The 23,629-nt window shown below is 39.0% G+C and overlaps 1 protein-coding gene across 1 annotated transcript; it reads left to right on the top strand.

Moving 5' to 3' along the window:
- The first annotated feature begins 20,663 nt into the window (after positions 1-20,663).
- LOC146651935 (E3 SUMO-protein ligase ZBED1-like) lies at positions 20,664-22,757 on the top strand. Its single transcript, XM_085382361.1, has 2 exons — positions 20,664-21,767; positions 21,932-22,757. Exons 1-2 carry the CDS (start codon positions 20,716-20,718, stop codon positions 22,605-22,607), a joined length of 1,728 nt encoding a protein of 575 aa, XP_085238487.1. The 5' UTR covers positions 20,664-20,715; the 3' UTR covers positions 22,608-22,757.
- Positions 22,758-23,629: the final 872 nt, after the last annotated feature.

Below are 23,629 nucleotides of genomic sequence, written 5' to 3' on the forward strand. Positions count from 1 at the left end.
TATACAAAATAAACTGAACAGTAGATTATGTCTAAACAATGCATGAAACAGTGTGCTTCCTCTGGTGCAATTTATTCAAATTTGCCTTGATGGTTCATTTGCATGGCTCCAGTTGCACTGTAATTATGGTGCTTGCAGTTATTTGCTTCGTTAACAGGAGATCTATCATTTCTAAAATTGACATTCTTTGCAGGCCTGCCTTCCCCCACGCTCCCTCGGATGAGATGAATAACTGTTTTTGTGTGCTTTCTAATAGTTTCAGTGTGTGTTTGTGATTGCAAAAAGGACAAAGTTGCCCCCCCACCTTTTTTTTTTGCATACTTATTCTTTGAGTGTTGCAAGAAAGAAATATAGGAAGTTGCTCATATTCTTCCTTCCTTTAGACATTTTAGCATTTGCAATCGATAGTGCATCTGCAGCCAAACTGCTGTTTTTTTCTTCTTTTTCATCTTTTAGGTTGTGCAACATGCTGGACGCTAATTGTATGTGTTACAATGTAGCTCGTATGAAGTGTTTCATACGATATTAAAACGCAAGATTCAGGAAGCAGTTTTTGAAATTCACAGGTCAGGATGTTTACCGTGGGTTTAACCTCAGTTGTGAAAACGCACACAGATACCATCCTGCACACACATTTGCATTCCAGTTTGGTTGACACTGACATTTTCTGTGCACATGCACAACGTGAAGGAGGCAATTGGGCTCGACCGTAATCAGAAATGACTACCAGTGTGGAGGCACATCAGGGCAACTTGGAAGTTAGGCTTTTAATAATGCAAGCTAATGCATTTAATATTATCATTTGACATTCCCAAATGTCCTGCTAAGTCTAACTAAACTGTGGTTGCTTTGCTTTGTGGGGTTTAAAAATGTACATTTTATACTCCATAAACGTTTAAGTAAATTTATCCCATAATTACAATCTAATGTTATAATCATACAGAGGAGCATATCCTGTTGCAGACTTCCTATTCAGAAAGTGAAGTGAAGTGCTCTGAGGTTCTGAGTGTGTGACGTAGTAGGGGTTAAAGAGAATATATGCTGACTAGACTTCCTGTTTTCACTCTTCCTATTTTCTATAGTGTCATCTCACTTCACGCATGGCCAGCTGTATATCATATTGTGCTTTCGCAGCTTGTAAAGTTACCATCTGTTGATCTCACACGCTTTTATCGCACTTTATGGGCTTCATATTTCATGTAACATCTGGCAGTGCCATTTTCAAAAGGGTAAATATTCCACCGTTTCCAAACTGAGCAAATGCCAGAGCACAGCCATCTCTCTCAGAGATATATTAGTCTATGATTTATGCTGGAACACACTGTGCACAAACCACCGAACTCTCTGGAAGGGAAATTTCCTTCTGTAGGGCACAGTCACAGCCAGCAACCTGGGATAAACTATTTTCCACATACCTCTGGAGCGGCTTTTAAAAAAAGTCTTTTGGGAATACCGCTTTTCCAAAGCGTTCTCTAAATAAAGGGGGAGTTTCACATCCTTGAGGCTCTTGTAACTGGGATAGGTTGATGTCAAACCTGCCAGCATGAAGTAGCTGTTTGCGTTTATTTGCTGGGAAAAAAGTAAAAACTGGAAGACCCTAACTGTAAGCACATTGTCATCCTCACGTTGACAGAGTTAATTATGATAATGTGTGAGACGAGGAGGGCAGATAGGAATAAGACTGTAACTCAGTCAAGATGTATTTTTGAGTCTCTTTTTCAGCACGTGCGGCCAGGAAATTACAGGCCTAGGGAGATTTAGCTCATAGATGAATGTGCATATTACTTTTCTCAGTGGTTTCTGTGTGTGTTCTTTCTGTAGGTGTGCGGTCACTGCATTCTTAAGCAGGATTAAATCACCACATTTCATATAGGCCAGTGCTTTTGTTTCAGGTTAAACACGTGCAGCAACTTTTCACATGGCGCAAAGTGCAACAGTTTCCCATAAACAACGCAGGTTCGTGCTCCTTTAATTAGCTCTCCTACCCTAGCTCCAGTTTCTCCAATTACATCTAATTGCATTGAATCGTTTTCTTCCTCTGTTTCTGTATAATCTGGATCAGGATAATCTTCCATCAGAGTCTTTCATATGGTTTTAATTTAGGACGGCATATCCATCAGGCTGAGATTTAAATGGCTTCGTTCAGTAGCTGATCCCTCTCTGTGTGTAGTGGCTCACTAGATGTGGCATTAGGTCACAGCTTGTGCCACTTTGGGGATAACAGGGCTTTTTTTACTGCTTCTCATAAAAACAGGAATTGAGCTGCACACTTATATATGTTCTCTACAGCTGCGTGCACACACACACACACACACACACACACACACACACACACACACACACACACACACACACACACACACACACACACACACACTTGTCCTCATTTGGCCTTTAAGGGAACCCACATGCAGAAACATATCGATGACGATGATAGAACAACATTTCTCCTGTTTTTCTTTTTCTTTCTTTCTTTCTTTCTTTCTTTCTTTCTTTCTTTCTTTCTTTCTTTCTTTCTTTCTTTCTTTCTTTCTTTCTTTCTTTCTCAGTTTCCCTTCTCTGAAACCCAAGCCATTTTCATTCATCATCATCTTTCAAAGACAGAGTTTCTCTTCTGTTTTTCATTTGGCCTTTAAGGGAACCCACATGCAGAAACATATCGATGACGATGATAGAACAACATTTCTCCTGTTTTTCTTTCTTTCTTTCTTTCTTTCTTTCTTTCTTTCTTTCTTTCTTTCTTTCTTTCTTTCTTTCTTTCTTTCTTTCTTTCTTTCTCAGTTTCCCTTCTCTGAAACCCAAGCCATTTTCATTCATCATCATCTTTCAAAGACAGAGTTTCTCTTCTGTTTTTCTTCATGTTGACTTGCGCAGCACTTGGCCATCCACACAAAGTTATTCTTAGAGGCTAAGGACGCAGTTAACATTGTAAAGAGACACAAGCAGGACTCAATAATTAAAAAGAGAAAATGTTTTTATTACAGTTTTTGCCCGTTGCTTGAACACTATAAACCCATGCTTAGACTAAAGTAACACAACGTGAAGCTGTTGTTACCATACCTCAAACACATGTACCCCTACCTTAAACAAAAGCGCTGCTTTGCACCCCAGTACCAATTATGCAACACACCTACTCCCTCATGCAACACACATGGTCCTGCATGCTACACTCTATTTCATACATAAGACACTTCGCTCACAAAATGAAATCTCAGGGTGCCATTCGGAAAACACATGTATCCAAAATACAAAACACATCGGGTAATTGCAACCACTCAAATACACACCTGAAGGCACCTACTTGCAAAACCGAACACCAATTAGCCAACTACAAAAAGCCCTCAGCGTAGCCATTCCAAGAACTTTGCAAGCATGGATGGAGGGAGAGCAAGAGGATATTTACCCCGGTGCCTAGCGGGAGAGGACATTGCTTGCGATGTTGATGAGGTCCTGTGGCCAGACCCCAACAGACGGCGGGATCCATGAGCCCACTTATGCACAATTGTCATGGTTTTTTGTGTTTACAGTATAGTGTTTTTTCTATTGCAGTACTATTGTGTTGTTGCTGTTTTATTTGCTGTACCTGTATTCATGGTACTGCAATGTACAGTATTGAGTAGGTCTATTTGCGTTTATGGTTGTTTGGAAATGTGTCTCCTGTAAATGTGCCTTCTGAATAAACAATGGGAATCAAGGACTGCAGTGTTTTATGTACAGCAGACTAGTGTGTTCCCCCTGATCTGTGAGTGTTTGCATATGGTGCAGGTATGTGTCATTTTGTCAACAGAGTTACATTTTGACAAAGGAATGTTAGGTTTTGACAGCAGAGTTTAGGTTTTGGGAGTAGAGTTCCAATTTGGCACAGATGTGAATAGTATATTTCCCAGTGTTGTGTCATGTGTACTTGTGTGTACAGTTTTGGCACAGCGAGCGGGGTTTTGCAAAATGTGTTCAAGCAGTGGGCAAAAACTGTATTAGAGTGACAAGTGGGGTCATTTAGAATTTATAATAACCTCTATTAAATTACTTTCATTAAGGAAAGTTAAATGTTATTTATACTTACACTATAGAATGTGGTTAGAATGTGTAAGATGTGGTTTTTCTGAGTTATTTAGAATTAAAAAAAAGAAAAGAAAAACTTATATATTACACGTCTCATTTAGAGAGGACCAACCCCATATAATTTAAAATGCCAAGTATTGTAATTATCTCCAGCACTGATTCTAAGACCAGACCAGTTTAAGTATAGAGGTAGAACTGACTGCTTCAGCAATCCTCTTACGGGATAAGACCCAGAGAGTTAATGAAATCACATTCGGTTCTTACTTTTGTGGAGCAGAACGTAAAGTTCACGTTAAAAACATAAAGTTTAAATGTTGCATTAAAAGTGACTTGTTAAAAATGTGTCTCAGTAATTGCAAAACCCTGAGAAACTTCCACACGCTCGGAGACAGGAGACATGCAGAAAATGCTCGGTTCTTATTGAAAGACAGATATCAGTGGGCTGTTGCTGCTATCACATCTAGGAAACTGGCAGCCAGATAAATTAAACAGATTCCCTGCAAGCAATGTGAGCAGCTTGTAAGATCATTGCTCCTGATAGCATTGTGAAAACACACTATATGGTCTGCTATAATATTTTCGTTACCTATACTACAGCCTGTCAGTCACTGCTGAGTGAGAAACCACAGACATAATACAGGAGTTGTCTCAAGGTGCTCTGTGGGAGGGGGCCGGGCTGGTTGGCTTGCTCCCTTCATTTTTGCCTTTGATGAAAACTTGGCTCTGCACTGCAACTTCTTATAATAATGAACACCTGTGCAGTGATCTTAAAAGAAACCTTCTATTTCATTTACTTAATGAAATCTAGACCTGTTCTTTTGATTAAAGAACTGCTGGAAGTTTCAATAGTATACAGCAAGAAACCCCACTTATTGCTTCAGCCATACCCCACTGCCTTATTGAAGTCTTTACATTATACTGACAGCACGATTACATCCTGTGAAAGCTACTACACTTACTTTGTATGCATATATACAGTCACATTTCATGAATGTGTGTTCACAAAGTGAACAGTATTCTTCTCTACAGCTGTAACACATGACAATATTTTGAGGAAAAATATTTTCTCTGTAGACTAAAGCTAGCTGGAAGCAGTTACACGTGGTTCACTGACTTGGCCTTACTACAGGAAATCTGATTCCCAGGATTTTGCCTCATTGCCACCAAGTCTACCGATATTTTGACTGGGCAGAGCGAAATGTGTCATAGTGCATGGTGGCTGGTGTGATGTAAATCCATAAAAACAAGTATTGCCACTCAAAACAGGAGTTATTGGATCAGTTTTAAGAAGCAAAGCCAGCAGAGAGAGGGCCTGCAACTGTGGGGTGGAAAGCAAGAGTCAACACGAGGCACTTCCAGCACAGTATGGTCACTAATTATATTTACAGCTGGTTCAGGACCAGCTCTGCCAATAAGCCCATAATGGGGATGTGGTTAATGGGCAGGCAGGCTAACAGGCTTTAAGTTTGTTTGAGATCTGCTGTCTACTCTGAGTTTTCTTTCCAGCAAACCTACCACTAAATCATTGAACAAATAAGAAGTACCATATATGCTATATTCTTCTTCCACAGTTTTAAAGCAACTAATTAATGTGCATATTTAACTATGTTTAGGGGTGAAATGACACAAAAACATGCACTAAAGCTGTGAATCATGCTGTGTTTTTCTTTACAGACTGCATCAAACTAAACTTACCATAAGCTGTACGTGACAGATGAACACCATGATGGCATTGGGTAGTTTAAATCATATTCGGACGAGAGGGTTGCGCTGCCATCAGCTAAATCGAGCCCCGGCTAGCTAGCTCAGTCAGCAGAGTGCATCTACAGTATGATTCACTGTGATATTTAATGGAATGATAGTTTTATCTGTTGAAAAAAACCCTTCAAAACCCAGACTGGCTTAGATAGCTTAAAATATCACACACATAGTACTGAAATATGTGAAAACTTATTATTTTGGTAGACGTGCAAGATCCTTATTCCAAAACAGCAACTTTCTTTAAGCAAATGTTTACTTTTTCTATCAGTCTGGTGCACAATCAGCATCAAATACATAATGTATTTCACAGATGTAAATTACAAACAGTCAAGAGAAAGCTTTTTAATATTGTTATTTATTCTTACAATAATACCCCTTCTTCATGCATGTTAATTCAGTTGCTAAAGTCTAGCTTGTTTCCATGTTAGCTAATGTTAGCTTTGTTTCACAGCTCCAGAGGTTATATAATGTTTAATAGACCACAGAAGGTACAGAAGACTTTATGCAACAGCTTTCACTGATTAACACTCCTTCATAAGTAAGCTGACCTGAAATGGGTTTAGATTACCACTGTCAGAAATTGCAATTTGGAGCTGTGACTTACAAATCTATTAGTATACCTTTAGTACCTCTTCCAGTGTGAATGCATTACATATTTTAGCCCTGCTTATGTTAGTACCTAGTATGGAATTGGGACGCACTAGCTCTAGGTAGGCACTGCAGGTATAGAGGTAGTTAATCCTCTGCTCGACCGAGCTCAAAGTCTCTCAGCGCTGTCACGTTCTCTTAATGTTAATCTGAAGTGGATCCACTGCCAAGGGGCTGACCCACTGCCTGCAGCCTTACTGAGGTCAGTGTCTTACGTCACTAGAAGAGGCTGGAGTGCCCTTTGATAATTACTGCCAATAGCCTGGATTTAACATGCCCATGACCTTTGATAACATTTAGAAACCACAACCACCATCAGACTTTGTACCAACTTGTTCAAGACTGTGTTCAAGTCAACAACTTACTCAGACTCAGTCACTCAGACATGTCTAAGCTAAATAAATACCCTGTATTTCAGCAGAATAAGTCAGATATGTGGGTTTGTTTTTCTTGATGTGCTGCTAAAAGGTAATGGCTCCTATATTTATCAGACCACACTTTTCTTTAGCATGATTAGTGTGGCTTTAAGGAAGATTGTGTGGACTGTTGTAAGGTTGATCCGTGAATTGTGTATCTATCCAAGGAGTTGATTCTTGGTGAATTTTTAATTCCAGGCTACGGTTTTTACTTATTAAATAACTACTGGATTTCTTCAAAAACTGGTGTACACAATTTACAGATTTATAGATAGTGTATGTTAATAACTTTGTCACATCCGTTTTCTCTTATGAGATCCGTTTATGTTTTTGTAAAATCACTTAGTAGCTACTGGATGGATGCATAGAAATCAAAAACATGAATATTTTCTTCACGTTAGAAAGTAATAACATTTGTAAATCTCTGACTTTTTTAAAAATCTGTTGCTCTCTCTACATGTTTGAATCTGCTCGGTAAATTTTGCACAACTTAAACTGTATTAAATGTTCATTTTTGTTTGTTTGTGTTAAAAAATGACAAAAAGTTTCATCAGCAATTTAGTGAGTCAGTTGCTGAGCTAGATGTTTATGTGTTTACTGTTCTGGCTTGATAAGAGCGCCAGAGTAATGTTAAATCTCTAATTATGTTGAACTCAGATACTTTCCTCTAAAGGGAGAGAGAGAGTTTGGTTTAAAAGAGGAGAAGAACAGAAGAAAGAAATCTCCAAATTTCTCAAGAATTGAACTTTATATTTGAGGAACTATAATTCACTGTATCTAGGGCTATAGTTAGATCCATAACCATGTCTGTGTGTTGGACATAGACCTGTACTTTTGCATTTGTACACTGACACAGTGGATTTTAAATCACACAATTAATTGTTTTTAAATCACACAATTAAGATGTGACTGAAATGCAGACTTTTCAATATATATATATATTTATATTAAAAGTACTGAGATGCAAAGTCCTCTGGATATCATCAAATGATGTGTTTCCTCCTTTGAATTGCCACTGGGGCTGTGGGTCTCTCTGCATTTATGACTGACTGACTGTTTTATTTCAAACATGTAAATACTACTAATAAAGTAACAACAAACTATATTGTCAGCAGAAAGTAAACACAGGTAACCCCCCTGTCCATCAAGTTGTGGTATATAACTCTATATAAGGGTGTTAATGCTATTTAAATTCTTAAACAGAATTAACAACTTTAATGTTATGTTGTCATGAAACGGCTGTGTGCGGCAGGCAGGAAAGGACCCAAATGTAGACTCGTGGAGACGGGACTTAGAACTCATAAAACTCATAGCTTTATTAGGTAGAAGGAAAATAACACGAAACTATACTGGCAAATTATAAGAGCAAAACACACGGGGAAACACACAATAAACACACAACCACGAGGGAGATCACAATACAGGACCAAGGGAAACGCGGACATAAATACACAGAAGGATAATGAGGGAAGTCAGAACATGCAGGGAACACAGCTGACATGAATTAACATGACGCCACAGGGGAAGCACAATGAACATGGAAACACGAGACTTTCACAATAAAACAGGAAAGGGTGGAATGTGACACAGGAGTGGGGGAAAGGCAGAGGAGAGGGAAATAAGGCACAAGGACTAACACACCTAAACACATACACACAGAGGGGGACACAAAAGGCAAAGACACAAGTGGAGCCTAAATGTACAAAATAAACTCAGGACTACCCAGTGAACCTAAAAATCATAAACCATAATACAAAATGTCCCCAAAACCCAAAAATACTGGGTCAAAAGGACCCAGAACCTCTAAATCCCTGTACTTTGTGAAAATAATCTCTTTATATTTTGTTTTTTAATTGAGTTAAAACAAAACGACAAAGTTTTATCTTCAGTCTTAACATGCACTGTTGTGTTAAAATCGTGTGATTGACATGATCATTGAAGAACAATCCAATATTTTTTTTTCTCTTGCCTTGAGAAACTCTTGGGTTGGTTTTGTAGTTTGCTTTGGATTATTATCAATTTGCATTGTGAAGTGCTGTGTGATCCGTTTTGCAACATTCGGCTAAATCTGAAGAGAGAAAGTAGCCCTGTACTCATCCTGCTACTTCTGTCAGCAGTCACATAATCAATAAACATTAGTGACTCAGTTCCACTAGCCGTCATACATGCCCATGCCAAAACATTGCCTCCACCATGTTTGGCAGATAATGTAGTATGTTTCTGATCATGAGCCGTCTCTCTCCTCCTCCATACTTTTTTTCCACATCATTCTGGTACAAGTTCATCTTGATTTCTCCGAAGATTTATTTATTTCTCAATTTCAGAACTGTGCAGCCTATTTTAGATGTTTTCTGGAAAAGTCTAATCTGGCTTTCTTTTTCTTGAGCGTAACCAGCAGTTCGCATCATATTGTAAACCCTCTGTATTTCCATTCACGAAAGCATCTCTTGATTTAGATTTCAACAGTGATACACTTCTGTCCTCCAGAGTGTTCTTGACTTGTTTGTGAAGTTGTTTTTCTTAACCATAGCAATAATTTTCCCATTATGCACTTCAGTTGTCTTCTGTGGTCTTTCAGGTCTGCCAGTCAATTAGTCCAGTTGATTTTGAGCTTGAGGAAGTTGGGTAATATGTGCAAAAATGCTTGTAATTCCTAAACAGTTAAAGCATTTTTTTTGTAAAACCCGCTGAAATAAAGCTTAAAGCTTACATTACGATCAACCATTTATTGTTTCATGTAAAATCGACTGTGGTGGTGTAAGCAAAACTTTGAAAAGTGTGTCTTTGTCCAACCAATTATTTACCTAGTATCATGGTGCTGGGTTTTTTGACCTGGAGTTATCAGTTTCAGTTTTTGGTCCTAGTTTCAAGTTTTCTAGTGTTACCTATAGCACTAGTTATCTATAGCATTCATGGTTGGGTTTTTGGTTTACATCCTATTCTTAGATTTCATTTTGCTATCTACCTTTGTCTTTCTACAGTTTATTCTATTTATTCAATGCAACTGAGAAATACTTACCTCTTTAACATTTATGGAGCCTCATTCAGGAGCAGGGATAGCTCAGTAGGTAGAGTAGTGGCCCTATGATTGGAAGGTCTGAGGTTCGAATCCACTGAATGGGTACCCCTGAGCAAGGTACCGTCCCAACACACTGCTTCCCGGGTGCCCAGTGGCTGCCCACTGCTGAGGCAGGCCCACCACGGGTCGATCAATCCTTGGCATGTGTATCGCGGTTAGCTGACTGCCTTAGCTGCCCAAATGATGTCAGCCCTTTTTTAGCCATAGCCAGTGACTGGTCCTCTCAGCAGTGTTAGCCAGTTCTCTTATAGCCTGCCGTTGTGCCTGTCCTCTGATCCCAATCTCTCTAAGCAGTTTGGCTGTTGTCTTGGCAACAAAGCCCCTGCACCCCACTTCCACCGGGCGCACCTTGATCTTTCAGCCTCTGTCCTCTGCCTCAGCTGCCAAGGCTCAAATGCCTCTTCAATTGCTTCCTCCCATGGTACCGCCAGCTCAATGACATACGCAAGTTTTTGGGAGTTAGACCAAAGGACAAGGTCTGGTCGCAGAGTAGCTGTTACGATCTCTGTGGGAAAAATTATCCTCTGGTCCAAGTCCACTTGCATCTGCCAATCCCTGGCAACCTTCAGCGGGCCCAGGTCCAGGGTTGAGGATCTCATCCTTGGCTTGTCTCCCTCCTGGACAAATACTAATGAAAACTGACGCTCCTCTTGGTTCGTGGAAAGTTGAGCGTTGATGGATTTTCTTTTGCGCTCAACTTTCTCGGCTAGACACCTGAGAACCTAGTTGTGTCTCCATGTGTATCTGCCCTGAGTAAGGCTAGTCCTACAACCAACCAAGACGTGCTTGAGTGTGGCTGGGTCCTTTACGAACCACATCTGCAGATTTATTGTTATACTGTTCTCTGTGGTAGGTGTTCTCATGTTTTAGTTCATTCCAGTTTTACTTTGGCAGTCTTTGTCTCTTGTGCCTTATTTTCAGTTTTATTTCCTTTTTTTGTTTAATTAGTTCAGCTTTGTTTCGTCACGCTCTGGTATCCACTTCCTTTGTTTACATCATGTGTTTATTTAAGGCCCCAGTTTGTCTCAGTTCCTTGTTGCGTCATACTGGTTGCCTGAGTGGTTTCCCTGGCAGGATTTTTGGATCCATTTTTTGTTTACCCTTTGGATTTTCAGCTTCATCTAAATAAAGATTTGTCTTTTGTTTAGTCACTCAGTCTTTAAGTCTGCATTTTTGCATCCACATTATCCACTCATATGACACTTCTAGCTCTATAAACTACAAAACCAGCCTACACTACAGTGAGACTGATGTGAGAGTCTAATAAAAAAACAAAAATGAGTCGACTGAAGAAAAAATACAAAGGAGCAATGGAGTCAATAAAGAGTTGTCATATACAATTTTGATATAATGGTGTCTGCACAGTCATTAAGTGTATTAGTATATTTCACTATTAAGTCTGACTCAGAAACTATGTTTTAACAGACATTTAAAAAGAAGTGGGCTTTTATACAAAAATGCATCTCCCTTTTAGATCAGCATAAGCTGGCTTCTTTTGTGAGTCACTCTAAAGAAAGTCTTTGTTGTCTGTGGTCGTGATGTAATTTAAAAGTTTGAGCAGACATCATTAGAGTTTTTGTCTTTGTCTTTAAAAAAGTGACTTTAATTTGTTTATCCACCAACCACGCTTTGTAGTTTTTGTTTGTCTAGTTATTTTCCAGTTGTCCTAAAGACTATTTAGATGTCCCACAAACACATTTACATTGTAAATTTGATGACTGCCATTATGTTGTTCTTGCAGTTACAGTTTAAGAAGAAAGGAATAAAGTGCAAACACACACAAGGAATGTTTGCATGCTTATTTGTGCATGCCTTTTATTTGTGCGTGCTCATATTTTCAAGTTCATTGCCAGCTGCTTGACTAACCATACACTTTACCTACATACAGTAAATCTGTCTCATAATATTTAATGAGAGACTATGTACCACTAATAGCTCATTTTAATTACACTAGATATGTTGATCCTTTCCTGACCAGCAACCAAAACTTCTGTTATGGTTGAGTGATTGTGGCTGGGAAAGATATGATTAGCATCCTTTTGAATCCCATGTGTTTTATTCAGCAAAAAATTTGTATCTACATGAGAGAGTTGGCCCTAAAAAGCAACATAAAAGGGCTAGTCACTTAGTGAAAAGCACTTATTGGGTTTATTGTCGTAATTAAAAGAGAAGACATTATTACTGTCTCTGTGTCTTTATTTTAGCCAGTTACAACTAGCACTATAGCTTGGCATAGCACAATAGTTAACAAATAACACTCACTGGTCACTTTGTACAACTGTTCAGCTGCTTTTTAAAGGAAAACATCAACAATCTTTTTAAATTTACCAAGACTAATAAGAGTCCAGGGACTGATGACATATGTGGCCAGGTGCTAAATACATGTGCTGAGCAATTATGCAGCATCTTTTCTTACACCTTTCTCTAATCACTTCAGCAACAGAAGGTTCCAGAGGTGTGGAAAAAGTCAATTTTTGCTCCAGTTGCAAAGACCACAAAACCTACATCACTAAATGATTTAAGGCCTGTTTCTTTAATGTCTCTAGCGATGAAAACCTTTGAAAAGCTCATCAAGAAGGAGATTCTGGAGCAAGTAGAAAAGCTTGATCCACTGCAATTTGCATACAGGCCTTGTAGGGGCGTTGATGATGCTGTGGTGACCAGTGTTGCTCAAGTTACTTAAAAACGGTAATCAGTAACTAATTACTGATTACTTCCCAAAAAAGTAATCCGGTTACTTTACTGATCACTTATTCTTAAAAGTATTTATTTACTTAGTTACTTAGTTACATTTAAAACATGATTTACACCCTGAATAGGTAATAAAGCGATAGATCTTTCCGCCCAAATCTACTTTTTCTGCATAATCCATCATATAAAATGTAATCAAATGAAAATGTCTCTTTTTAAAACTTCTTTTATTAGTTTTAATCTTTTAACTTTATGCATCAAGCTAACATTAACTTATATGCAACATTCTCTGACTGGAAGAAATTTGTTTAACATTTAAACCTATTTTCTGCACATTCAAATTCAAATCAAATTCAAATTTTATTTGTCACACACACACAACCATACACAGTATGACATGGGGGTGAAATGCTTGTAGCTGTACAATGCCCGACCATTAAATGACAGAAGAAAAGTTTTACAATATTTACAATTTACAGTTTACTACAAAATTTACAAATTAACTTAGGAATTTACAGTAAAGAATGTGCAAATAGCAGAAGAGATTATAAAGATTATAAATTATAGGAATTATAGGATTATAGGAAATGTGTGGTGGTGCGTGTGGTGATGTGTGGGAGAGTCCAGTCTTATAGTGACGTGTGTGGGAGAGTCCAGTCCTACACCTGGTTCAGGGCCCGAATAGCCTGGGGGAAGAAGCTCCTCCTCATTCTCTCTGTTTTGGCCTTAAGGGAGCGGAAGCGCTTCCCAGACCTCAACAGTGAGAAGAGTCCATTGTTGGGATGGGAGAGGTCCATCATAATCTTCCTAGCTTTGGACTTACACCGCTTGGTGTAGATGGACAGCAGGTCAGGGAGCTCTGATTGAATGATGCGTTCGGCTGAGCGCACCACTCTTTGCAGATCTCGTCTGTCCTGCTTGGTGCTGTTCCCAAACCAGGTGCAGATGTTTGCCGTCAGGACGCTCTCGATGGTGCAGGAGTAGAAGTTCTTGAGCACCTTCAGTGGCAGATGGAAGTCTCTAAGTCTTCTGAGGAAGAAGAGAAGCTGACGGGCTTTCTTAACCAGGGAGTTGATGTGGCAGGACCATGACAGGTCCTGAGTGATGTGGACACCCAGGTATCGGAAACTGTCCACTCTCTCCACTGGCGTGCCACTGATGATGAGGGGTTTGTAATTCCTCGCCTGCTTTATATTCCTGCATATAAAATAAAATAGGTTTTTGTATTTACACTCACTCTTTCAAGAAGGCAACCTCTGTCATGTTATGTTCAGACCATCCTCTCTTTAGGGATTTTCAACTGCTTCCCTCAGGTCATTGGTATAAAGTGCCTGCAGTGAAGACCAAGCGACAGAGTGTCTTTTACACCTGCTGCTATTATCATGCTTAATAACACATTATTGGACATTACTGATGAAATTTGGGCTGTTCTTGTTTGTTTGTTTTTTTTAGATTTATGTGTGTGTTGTTTCATGTGTGGACATGCTGCAAATCAATAAAGTTACCCAGAGGTGTGGACTCGAGTCACATGACTTGGACTCGAGTCAGACTCGAGTCATTAATTTTATGACTTTAGACTTGACTTGAAAAAATGTTGTAAGACTTGTGACTTGACTTGGACTTTTACACCAATGACCTGGGACTTGAATTGGACTTGAACCGGTTTACTTGAAAAGACTTGATATTTTACCCCAAATATAAAATTTAACATGCATATTATATAGAGATTGAAAATGTGACGTCATTCACGGGTAGAACCGCAAAGGATTCTGGGAGCTCGTGGCAAGCGGTACTAGCGCACGCAGGCTTTCAATTAAAATCAGTTACACAGCGATAAAAAGAAACACAAAAATGTCAAGAAGCCGTTGTATTATTAACTGCAATAGCCGGTCGCATGACAGCCACGGGAAGCCGACGGGTAAAGAGATCGGTTGTTATCGGATTACGTCGTTGAAGAGAAATTGTTCGAGCCATGTTTCCGAAGTAACAAAGACGCGACGGATGGCCTGGATTGCAGCCATTCAAAGATCAAATATAACGTCCCAGAACACTCCAGCTCACAGGTTAGTCTGCTCCAAGCATTTACACGAAGGTCAGTCTGCTGTTGTAGTTAATGCGTCATTTTTCTTAACATAATTGGTGATATAGGTTACAAGCAAGTCTGGCGCTGAACAGAAATTGTCGCTTCTTTGTTTATTGTGCATAAATAGTGAATTGTCCTGACACAATATTGCGTTTCGCCTCTGTTATTATGGTACATTGACAAAAACATATACTTTTAGTCACAGGATAAAACAGTTGTTTTGTATCACTAATTGTCCAGTGCGATTACAACATACAATATTATTGTCACTGCTACATTTCTGTGATGCTACCAGAAATTATTTCCACTGCTAATTAATTACCGTTGAGCTCAAAGGTCCTATTAATAAACGGTTAACAAATCTGTATTTATGACGACGATTTGTGAGACTGGTAAACTTATGATACGTACGATGGTCTTTACTTTCTACACGGTGCATTTCAAGGTCCTGCACCCATCCGTCGGTAAACTGTACCTGGGCTTGTTGCAGTGACCGGAAGTTACTAAACTTCATGAGTGTATGCACTCACTCCAAGAAACGTATAATTATAAATATGCATATAAATATGCTACGATGAGATAGCTGACTTCATCTAACTAGCAAATGTTTTCCAGGCTACGTTGGTGATGCAGTTTTTTTTTTAAATGATATTTAAAAAAAATAATCATTTATTTATGTATGATATTTTTGTCATGCGATTTTAAAGCCGGTCCTACAACCGCATCCAAGAATAACATGCAGCTTATCTCAGAACTGTCGGTGAAAATTATTCTTGGAGCTAGGTTTAATTGAGCTGCATTTTATAGAGGTGCAATTTCACAATTTGTGTATATTTTCTAAGTTCACTATTTTGTCATGTGTTGAGAAAAACACAGATTTAAAAATTACATGGTCTAATATTTACATTTAGCATAACTGCAACATAATTTTTTTTGTTTTTTTTTAAAAGACTCGAAAGGACTTGAAATTCAAAATTTCAGACTTGTGACTTTACTTGGACTTTTACACCAGTGACTTGAGACTCGACTCTGACTTGCCTGACATTACTTGAGACTTGACTTGAGACTTGAGGATAAAGACTTGAGACTTACTTGAGACTTGCAAAACAATGACTTGGTCCCACCTCTGAAGTTACCATTGACCACTGACCACCACTGACCATTGACCATCTCTTAGTTACACTGCAACATGTCAAGGCTGGTACGGTTTCCCATGGTGCACTGAGTGTTTCACCTTCAGTAACCTTTTATTTACATGTTTATTGTAAACATGTTTACATGTATTTATATACCTCTCTACATTTAATAATTATTTACTATTAATCTCTGGGTCTCTTCCACAACGTGTCTTTATTCTCTCTTCCTCCCCTCACCACCCAAACAGTCATGGCTGTGCTGGAGGATCCTTCTTGTTATAAGGGAGTTTTTCCTTCCCACTGTCGCCCAAGCGCTTGCACAAACTCAGATAATCTCAAACTGTTTTCTTAAACATTACAGTGAGTTCACCGTTCTCAAATTGCCTTCACAGTCATCAGCTCTCAGTCCAGTGGAGCACCTTTGGGATGTGGTGGAACAGGAAATTCATATCATGGATGTGCGGCTGACAAATCTCATGCCAATGTGGATGAGAATCTCTGAGATATATTTTAAGCCTCTTAAAGCTTCCCTTTTCCACATTTCTTGTTTTCTTTTTGTTGTTCTTTAGCTTTTGTATATTCTCTTAAAATGAGTTTTTCCAGTTGAGTAAAGTACTGAGTTGCTTTGCTGTTGAATAATGCTAAAAAAATAAACTTTACTTTTCTTGGAGACTCCAGGAAGTTAATACACACAACCAAGAAATAGTGCCATACATAACCCACGGTCATATACTGTATAGTTTGACATTTTAAAACATTTATCATTGAGGAATTTAGCACATTGAATTAGTCTTTAAAGTAATTAGTGAGCTTCAGAGGTGCTGAAAGTCAAATGTATTATGGTCAGAGTAAGGCTGGTCCCCAGTGTTTAGTGCTGCTCATGCTCAGTGTGCTGATGTGAGAATGATGAAACATGTTTTAAAAAACCACATGAATGCAGCAGTGTCACTGTGAGTGTACTACAGGAAAACACAAAGTACTTGCTAGGCTCTCACTGAGAAGAAAGTAATGCTTCCTTGGGAAAAGGGCTGACTTCAATTTGCCTGCTAAGATCTTTTTTTCCCCCAGAATGACACACAATAGTTTATGTATAAACATCCCAGATTTTCACAGCAGAAACGGTCCTTTCATTCAAAAGTGTTTATAATACTAAAAGAGATGATATCATTAGTAGCATTTTTAGCATAATAAACATGTAAATAAACTGCTGTCAGTCTGAATTGGAAACATGTGCATGCTGATATTCAAGCATTCTTTGTTAAAAACACTCAGTCAGGTCATTACAACATCAGCCAGAACAATTCCTCAAGAATTATTGGATAATTACGAGACCTCTGGCAGAAACAGCAGGCAGAACGGTTCATTAGAGAGGTCGGTGTTGCTGAGAAACAAACAGGGTTGCTTGCACAGATACGCCAGTGGCTCAAAGACCTGGCTGCTTTTTTGAATTAATTTTCTCACCTTAGCCCCCTAAAGCATTCTCTCTTAAAAAGTTTTAAAGGTGAGAAATACTGAGTTTCTTTGTTTTCTAATTGGATGTATAAAAGGTCAGAACAACCTTTACAAAAACATAGCCAGACACACAAAATGCTAATCAATTCTTCAGTCAAAATGACAAGAACACAGAGCTTTCCATTGCAAATGTGGTTACAGAAACCACATCCCCACATGCCTACACACACGCAGACGCACATGCAACCCATCCAGACACCCCTTTGAGCTTCTTCACAGATGATTCATCTGCGGTCTGATGTGGTTAACAATGACCAGTGTTTCTGTGTTTGTTCAGATTCCGCCCTCACAGCCACATGGGACGATCAGCAAGTTTTCTTCATTCCCACGATTTTTCCTGATGTTGCTGACTAAATGAATGAAGCAATGTTTCTCTGCGGGAACAATAGTTACAATTCTTCGTATCACATGTAAATTTAGAATAGATTTCCGGTTACAGCCATTTACTAGGTAAATATCATATGGAAGTACTCCACTGATTCAGAATTGTATTCTAGTAGCTCTCATTGTAATGCCAAACTGCTAGGCTAAAAAGTGAAGCTAACGCACCTTGATAGTGGATTCGATCTATTGTCCAGCAGGGGGAGACTCCAAAGGAAGTCTGGGTAACACTTTCTAATATGTGACTAAGGGCATAGTCCCATGTCATGAAATGGATGTCTTTTATTTGACATTGTACATGTAGACATGTGAAAATATTTTTGTTACAGAAAACAAAGAAGTCATTATGATGAGAGTAAATTTAAGTAGTAATTTTAAATGATATGCAAATAATTTATGCAATGCATGAGTAATTTTAAGTACAATGGTCCCTCGTTTATCGCGGGAGTTACGTTGTAAAAATAACCCGCAATAGGTGAAATCCGCGAAGTACCCAACTTTATTTTTTACAATTATTATAGATGTTTTAAGGCTGTAAAATCCCTCACTACACATTTTATACATTTTTCTCAGACAGGCACGAACATTTTCATACTTTTCTCTCTTGTTTAAACGCAAAGTTCAAACCTTCGTAGAAAAATAAGTCCAGTATTAGAGAATGAAAAAACCTGCAGTGGCCTTTGATGGTGCAAAAAGTTTTACCGACATTGTTGTGTTTGTTGGGGAGAAAACACTTCAGAGTCACACTGCTAGTGATTTTGATTTATGTAAATTTGACAAGCTGAATGCATTCTGTACTGTACAGGAGACACGGCACAAGATTGATTGACAATGGTCTACAGCCAATCAGGACACAGAACACAATGCATTGTAAAAAAATAAAAGCATGCAAAATTGTACAAAAAAAAAATAGAAAAATCGCAAAATTGGCCGTGAAAGGTGAACCGTGATAAAGCGAGAGACCACTGTATTGCATAACTTCAGGTATTTTACCACCTTATTTTAGTGTGCCTACCTTTAAATATTTGTAGGTAAATATAACTACGTTGTAATTTCAAATATAATATACTGAAATTCCTTTTAATTACAGAGGAATTGCAGCTTTAGCTGTATTAAAATATGTTATCCAAGTCTGATTGCATTAACGCTGATAATTAGACGACCTTGAAGTTTTTTGCCTTGGATCACAGTTTAAAGCACAACATGATAGTAATTTTGTAAATTATGGTCCTATTTAGAGTTAAATGGAAAATAAAAGAGGCTAAGCTCCTCACCCCCACTCCCCTTTGCTCTTCTCTAGCTCTACCCTCTCATCTAAACATAGTCACATTTTGGCAACAGTCAAATTACCAAACTTGAGGTTACAAAATAATCTGCTTCTTTGAGAAGGTCTGTGTGAAGCAGGATCATTGTTTTCAACAATGGAAAATAGCTATACGCCTGATCAAAATCATAGAGTATAAAAGATGGCACTAGCTACTGTGACGTAAGTCGCTGGTTTCTGAAGTTCCATTTTGATGTCTCAAGATGAGCAAAAAGCCTGTGAAATCAGAGGGTGGGCCTGACTGTGAAACTGCACATTCATTGGCAAAAGACTTACCAGTTAGACGTTGTTTTGAAACATAGCATGACCAAGATTTATAAAACTTCTTAATTTTTTTCTTCAGTATGACCCAAATTGAGTGACCAAACCCATAAATGGCATTCAGATAGAATGCAGGTTGATGCATTTTTACGACCCAGAAGCTATGTCCACATTTTACACTGTCTACACTCACAAATGTTGCAAATGTCTCCAAATATTGCAATATGCTATTGTATGTTCATCGCGTAATTCAGACACATTTACATGCAGTCAGTTTGCCATGCTCTTTGTTTCTGTCATGGTGGCCGGGGTCTTGGACCCAGGGGTTTTGAGTTTATGTCTTTTGGTATGATTCATGTTTGCATTTTGTTCCCTATGGAATATTTTCTAGTGTTCTTATTTGAAAACTCTGTTAAGTTACTGATGACTTTAGGTTTATATTTTTGCCCTGTCCTCTCGTGTTCCCTCCATCAGTCTCATTTCCTTGTCTTTCAGCTTTACCTTGTGTCAGGTTAGTCTTTAGTATCTTGCTTCCTGTTTTAATTTAGTGACTGTTCCCTGTGTCTTTTGTTCAGTTTCACTTTCCCCAACTCATCATTTCGTTTGTCCTCCTCTGTGTCACTACCATACTATTCTCACTACCCCATAACCCTAACCCCCAGTTCATATATTGTCTCATTCTTCCTTTGCCTTTTTGTTAGGTTGCTTTATATTTCCTACCTCTAGTTTCCCTGCCACTCCTAGTGTCTTCGGTACTTTTACATTGATTGGTTTTACGTTCCATGTCAGAAACAATGTACTTTTGGACATTGTTTCTGACATCTCTGGACTATTTGGCTTGACTTTGACTTGCTCATCTTATGGTTACTTCTGTTTCTTGTGTTTGCGTCTTGATTAAGGCAGTCCACACTCCAGACAGCAGATCTTGACAGTTTCAGCATCAGATGTAACTTTTATGAAATAAAAAAAATTCAAATATGTGTTGTTTGCAGTGAAAATCCATGCCAATTTAAGTGAAAAGAGAAAATCTGGAAACTCTGGAAATATATATATATATATATATATATATATATATATATATATATATATATATATATATATATATATATATATATATTAGTGCTGTCAAAATTATCGCGTTAATTGTTAAGATCAACGCGAAATGTTTAATGCATTAAAAAAATTTAACGCTGATTTTGTTTTTTTATTAATTTCCTGTAATCTAAGACCTTTAAATTCATGAGCACCTCTGGAGGAGGGGGCAACAGTGTGCTATGCTGGCGTTTGGCCTGACAGAAATGATTAGAAGAAGAAGTGACACCATGCTACTATCTAGCTAACACTAGCTAACACACGCAAGCATGGACGAGGGCGGACTTTTGGGTGGAAAGTTTCTCTTTAAGAAGTTGCCTGATGGCTTGTTGGACAAAACGAGAGTAAGATGCACAATTTGCAAAGCTGAATTCAAGTACCACAGAAGCAGTTCATCACTGGCGTATCACCTGAGAGCAAAACACCCAACTGAATCCACCTCTACGGGACCTCGCCAGTCTACGCTTCAGGAGTATGGTGCTTGTGGACGAATAACAAAAAATGTGAGAGAAAAGGTAACCAATTCCTTGGTTGTTTGGATAGCTAAAAACTGCCGACCAGTTAGCATAGTAGAAGATGATGGACTGAGAGAAGTCATTCGTGCTGCATCAGGAGATGAGTGTTACAATCTGCCCTCGAGAGGAACCATTGTGTCGAGACTGCACACTTTGTATGGGGACCAGAGGGCTCAGCAGTCCAGCAAGCTTGTGCAAGTAAGGAATGTCGCTCTCACCGGAGACCACTGGACTTCGGTGAACAACGATAATTACTTGGGGGTCATGGCGCATTTTATTGATAACGACTGGACTATGCAATCGTTTGCACTAACAGTGAGTAAAACTGAAGAGAGACACTATGCTGAGGCGTGTGCTGACCATTTTCTGAATGTTGCAAACGAATGGAAAATCAAGGACAAGGTAACCACGCTTGGCAACATGGTTGCAGCCGCCAGACTACTTCCATTTGAACACATGCCCTGCATGGCCCACATTCTGCAAAGAACGGTCACAGTTTCTCTTAATGACAGCGCATTTGAAAGGGCTCTGGCCAAATGTCGCAAGATTGTTGGACATTTTAAGCATAGTCCAGCAAACGCTCAGGAATTAAAGGCACAGCAAGCTGCACATGGACATCAAACAGAACCGCTTGTTCAGGACGTTCCAACAAGATGGAACTCCACCCTAGAGATGATCAAGCGGATCCAGAGAAATAAATTTGGGCTGACCACCATCCTGACTCAACAAAACAGCAAGGTGACTATGTTGACTGACCAGGAGCTTGACAGACTGCAAAAGCTGGAGGAACTACTGGAACCTTGCAGGTAAATACATTTTGTTTCTCATGATTGTGTGTCTATCTTTGCATTCTAGCTTTGTTTTCAAGTATGTTCTCCACCTCCACCTCTCTGTGTATTTTCATATGTAGTTTTTATGTTTGTCTCTGTGTGATTAATAGAAAAATACAGACTTGATCTTTCTATTGCAGATATGTTACCGAACTGCTGGGAGGAGAGCGGTATGTCTCTTGTTCCATGGTGTTGCCAGCCTTGTGTCATTTGTTCAGGATTATGGAGCCCTCAGATGATGACCCAGTCTACGTTTTGAGGTTTAAGAAGATTTTTACCACAGACCTAGCTCAGCGGAGGGACAGCAGCAATCTCACATGGCTGAAGATCGCTACTGCCCTTGATCCCAGGTTTAAAGATCTTAAATGCCTTTCCAAAGATGAAAGAAGAGAGGTGTGGGCATCAGTACATGACCTTCTGATGTCAGAGACGGATGCACACCAACCATCTGCTCAGACAACAGAGGAACCCTCACCAAAGAAGAGCAAGATGTCCATCTGCTTGCTGGGTTCTCCTGATTCAGATACAGAGGAAGAGGAAGATGCTATAGACTGCTGTCTGAATCTGTACAAAGCAGAGCCCAAAATTGACATAGGAGAGTGTCCACTACAGTGGTGGTTAAAGAGAGAAGGAGCACATGCCAGGCTGGCACCTATTGCACGCAAGTACCTGTCAACCCCTGCAACCACAGTGCCTTGTGAGAGATTATTCTCACTCTCAGGTCACATCATTCAAAAGAAGCGTGCTTCTTTGTCATCAGACAATGTAAACAGAATAGTCTGCCTCAGTAACTGGCTGAGTGCAAAGAAGGACTAATCCAGATTGCTCCTTTGAAGTGAAAAATGTTCAACATTCTGGGTTTTCAGCTGTGTCTTTTTGTGTTTTAAATACTGAGTTTTGTGCACCCTTTATTGTTATGATATTCACTTTAACCTGTAGGCCTGGGTTCAGTCACTGTTGATGGCCTTAAAGGTTTTTTGTAAGTTTTCCAAGGCAACTTTTTGGATTACCTGCAGTTTGCACATGTCAGTTTTGAGTAAGGTCCATGTCTTGGATCCATAATGCATAAGTGCACAGCCCTAACAGGCTATCTAATAGGCTCTGTATCTGAGACCAGTCTTAGAAGCCATCTGCTAATCTGACTTACTATCTAGGGGGAAAAAGTTAAACGGATATGGGATACTATGTAACCGATACCTGGTTCAAGACTTCCTTTTAAAATCTGTTCAGCAATTCAGTGTTTTTTATTTTAGCCCAAACTATGATCTTGATCTGTTCGTATGCTTCAAATAATTGTTTTGGTGGCTACCACTGGAAACTCTAAATAATTTAAAGAAAAGGGAAGTTTTGTGCAAGAAAGCCAAACTCTTTTTAAGATGTTCTGAGCTTTGTAACATGGTGCATTATCCTGCAGTTCATGGTCACCAACAACACTCAGGTAGGCTGTAGCAATACTCAAGGGGTCCAAAGTATGATAAGAAAATATCCTCCACATCATTACAACACCACCACCAGCCTGAACTGTTGATACAAGGCAGGATGGATTCATGCTTTGAATTTTTTTATACCAAGTTTTGACCCTGTCGATCAAATGCTGCAGCAGAAAATGAGACTCATCAGACCAGGCAACGATTTTCCAATTCTCTACTGTCCAATTTGTGTGAGCCTGGTTGAAAGGTAGCCATAGTTTCCTGTTCTTAGCTGACAGGAGTGTCACTAGATGTGGTCTTCTCTCGCTGTAGCCTATCAAGGTTTGACGTGTTATACATTCAGAGATGCTCTTCTACATAACTTAGTTGTAATTAGTGGTTAGTTAGTGGATAGGCTCCTTAAACCCT

Source organism: Rhamphochromis longiceps, linkage group LG15 (genome assembly GCF_057381845.1).
Source record: "Rhamphochromis longiceps isolate RC_006_pf linkage group LG15, R_longiceps_female_GT1.1, whole genome shotgun sequence".
Taxonomy (NCBI): domain Eukaryota; kingdom Metazoa; phylum Chordata; class Actinopteri; order Cichliformes; family Cichlidae; genus Rhamphochromis; species Rhamphochromis longiceps.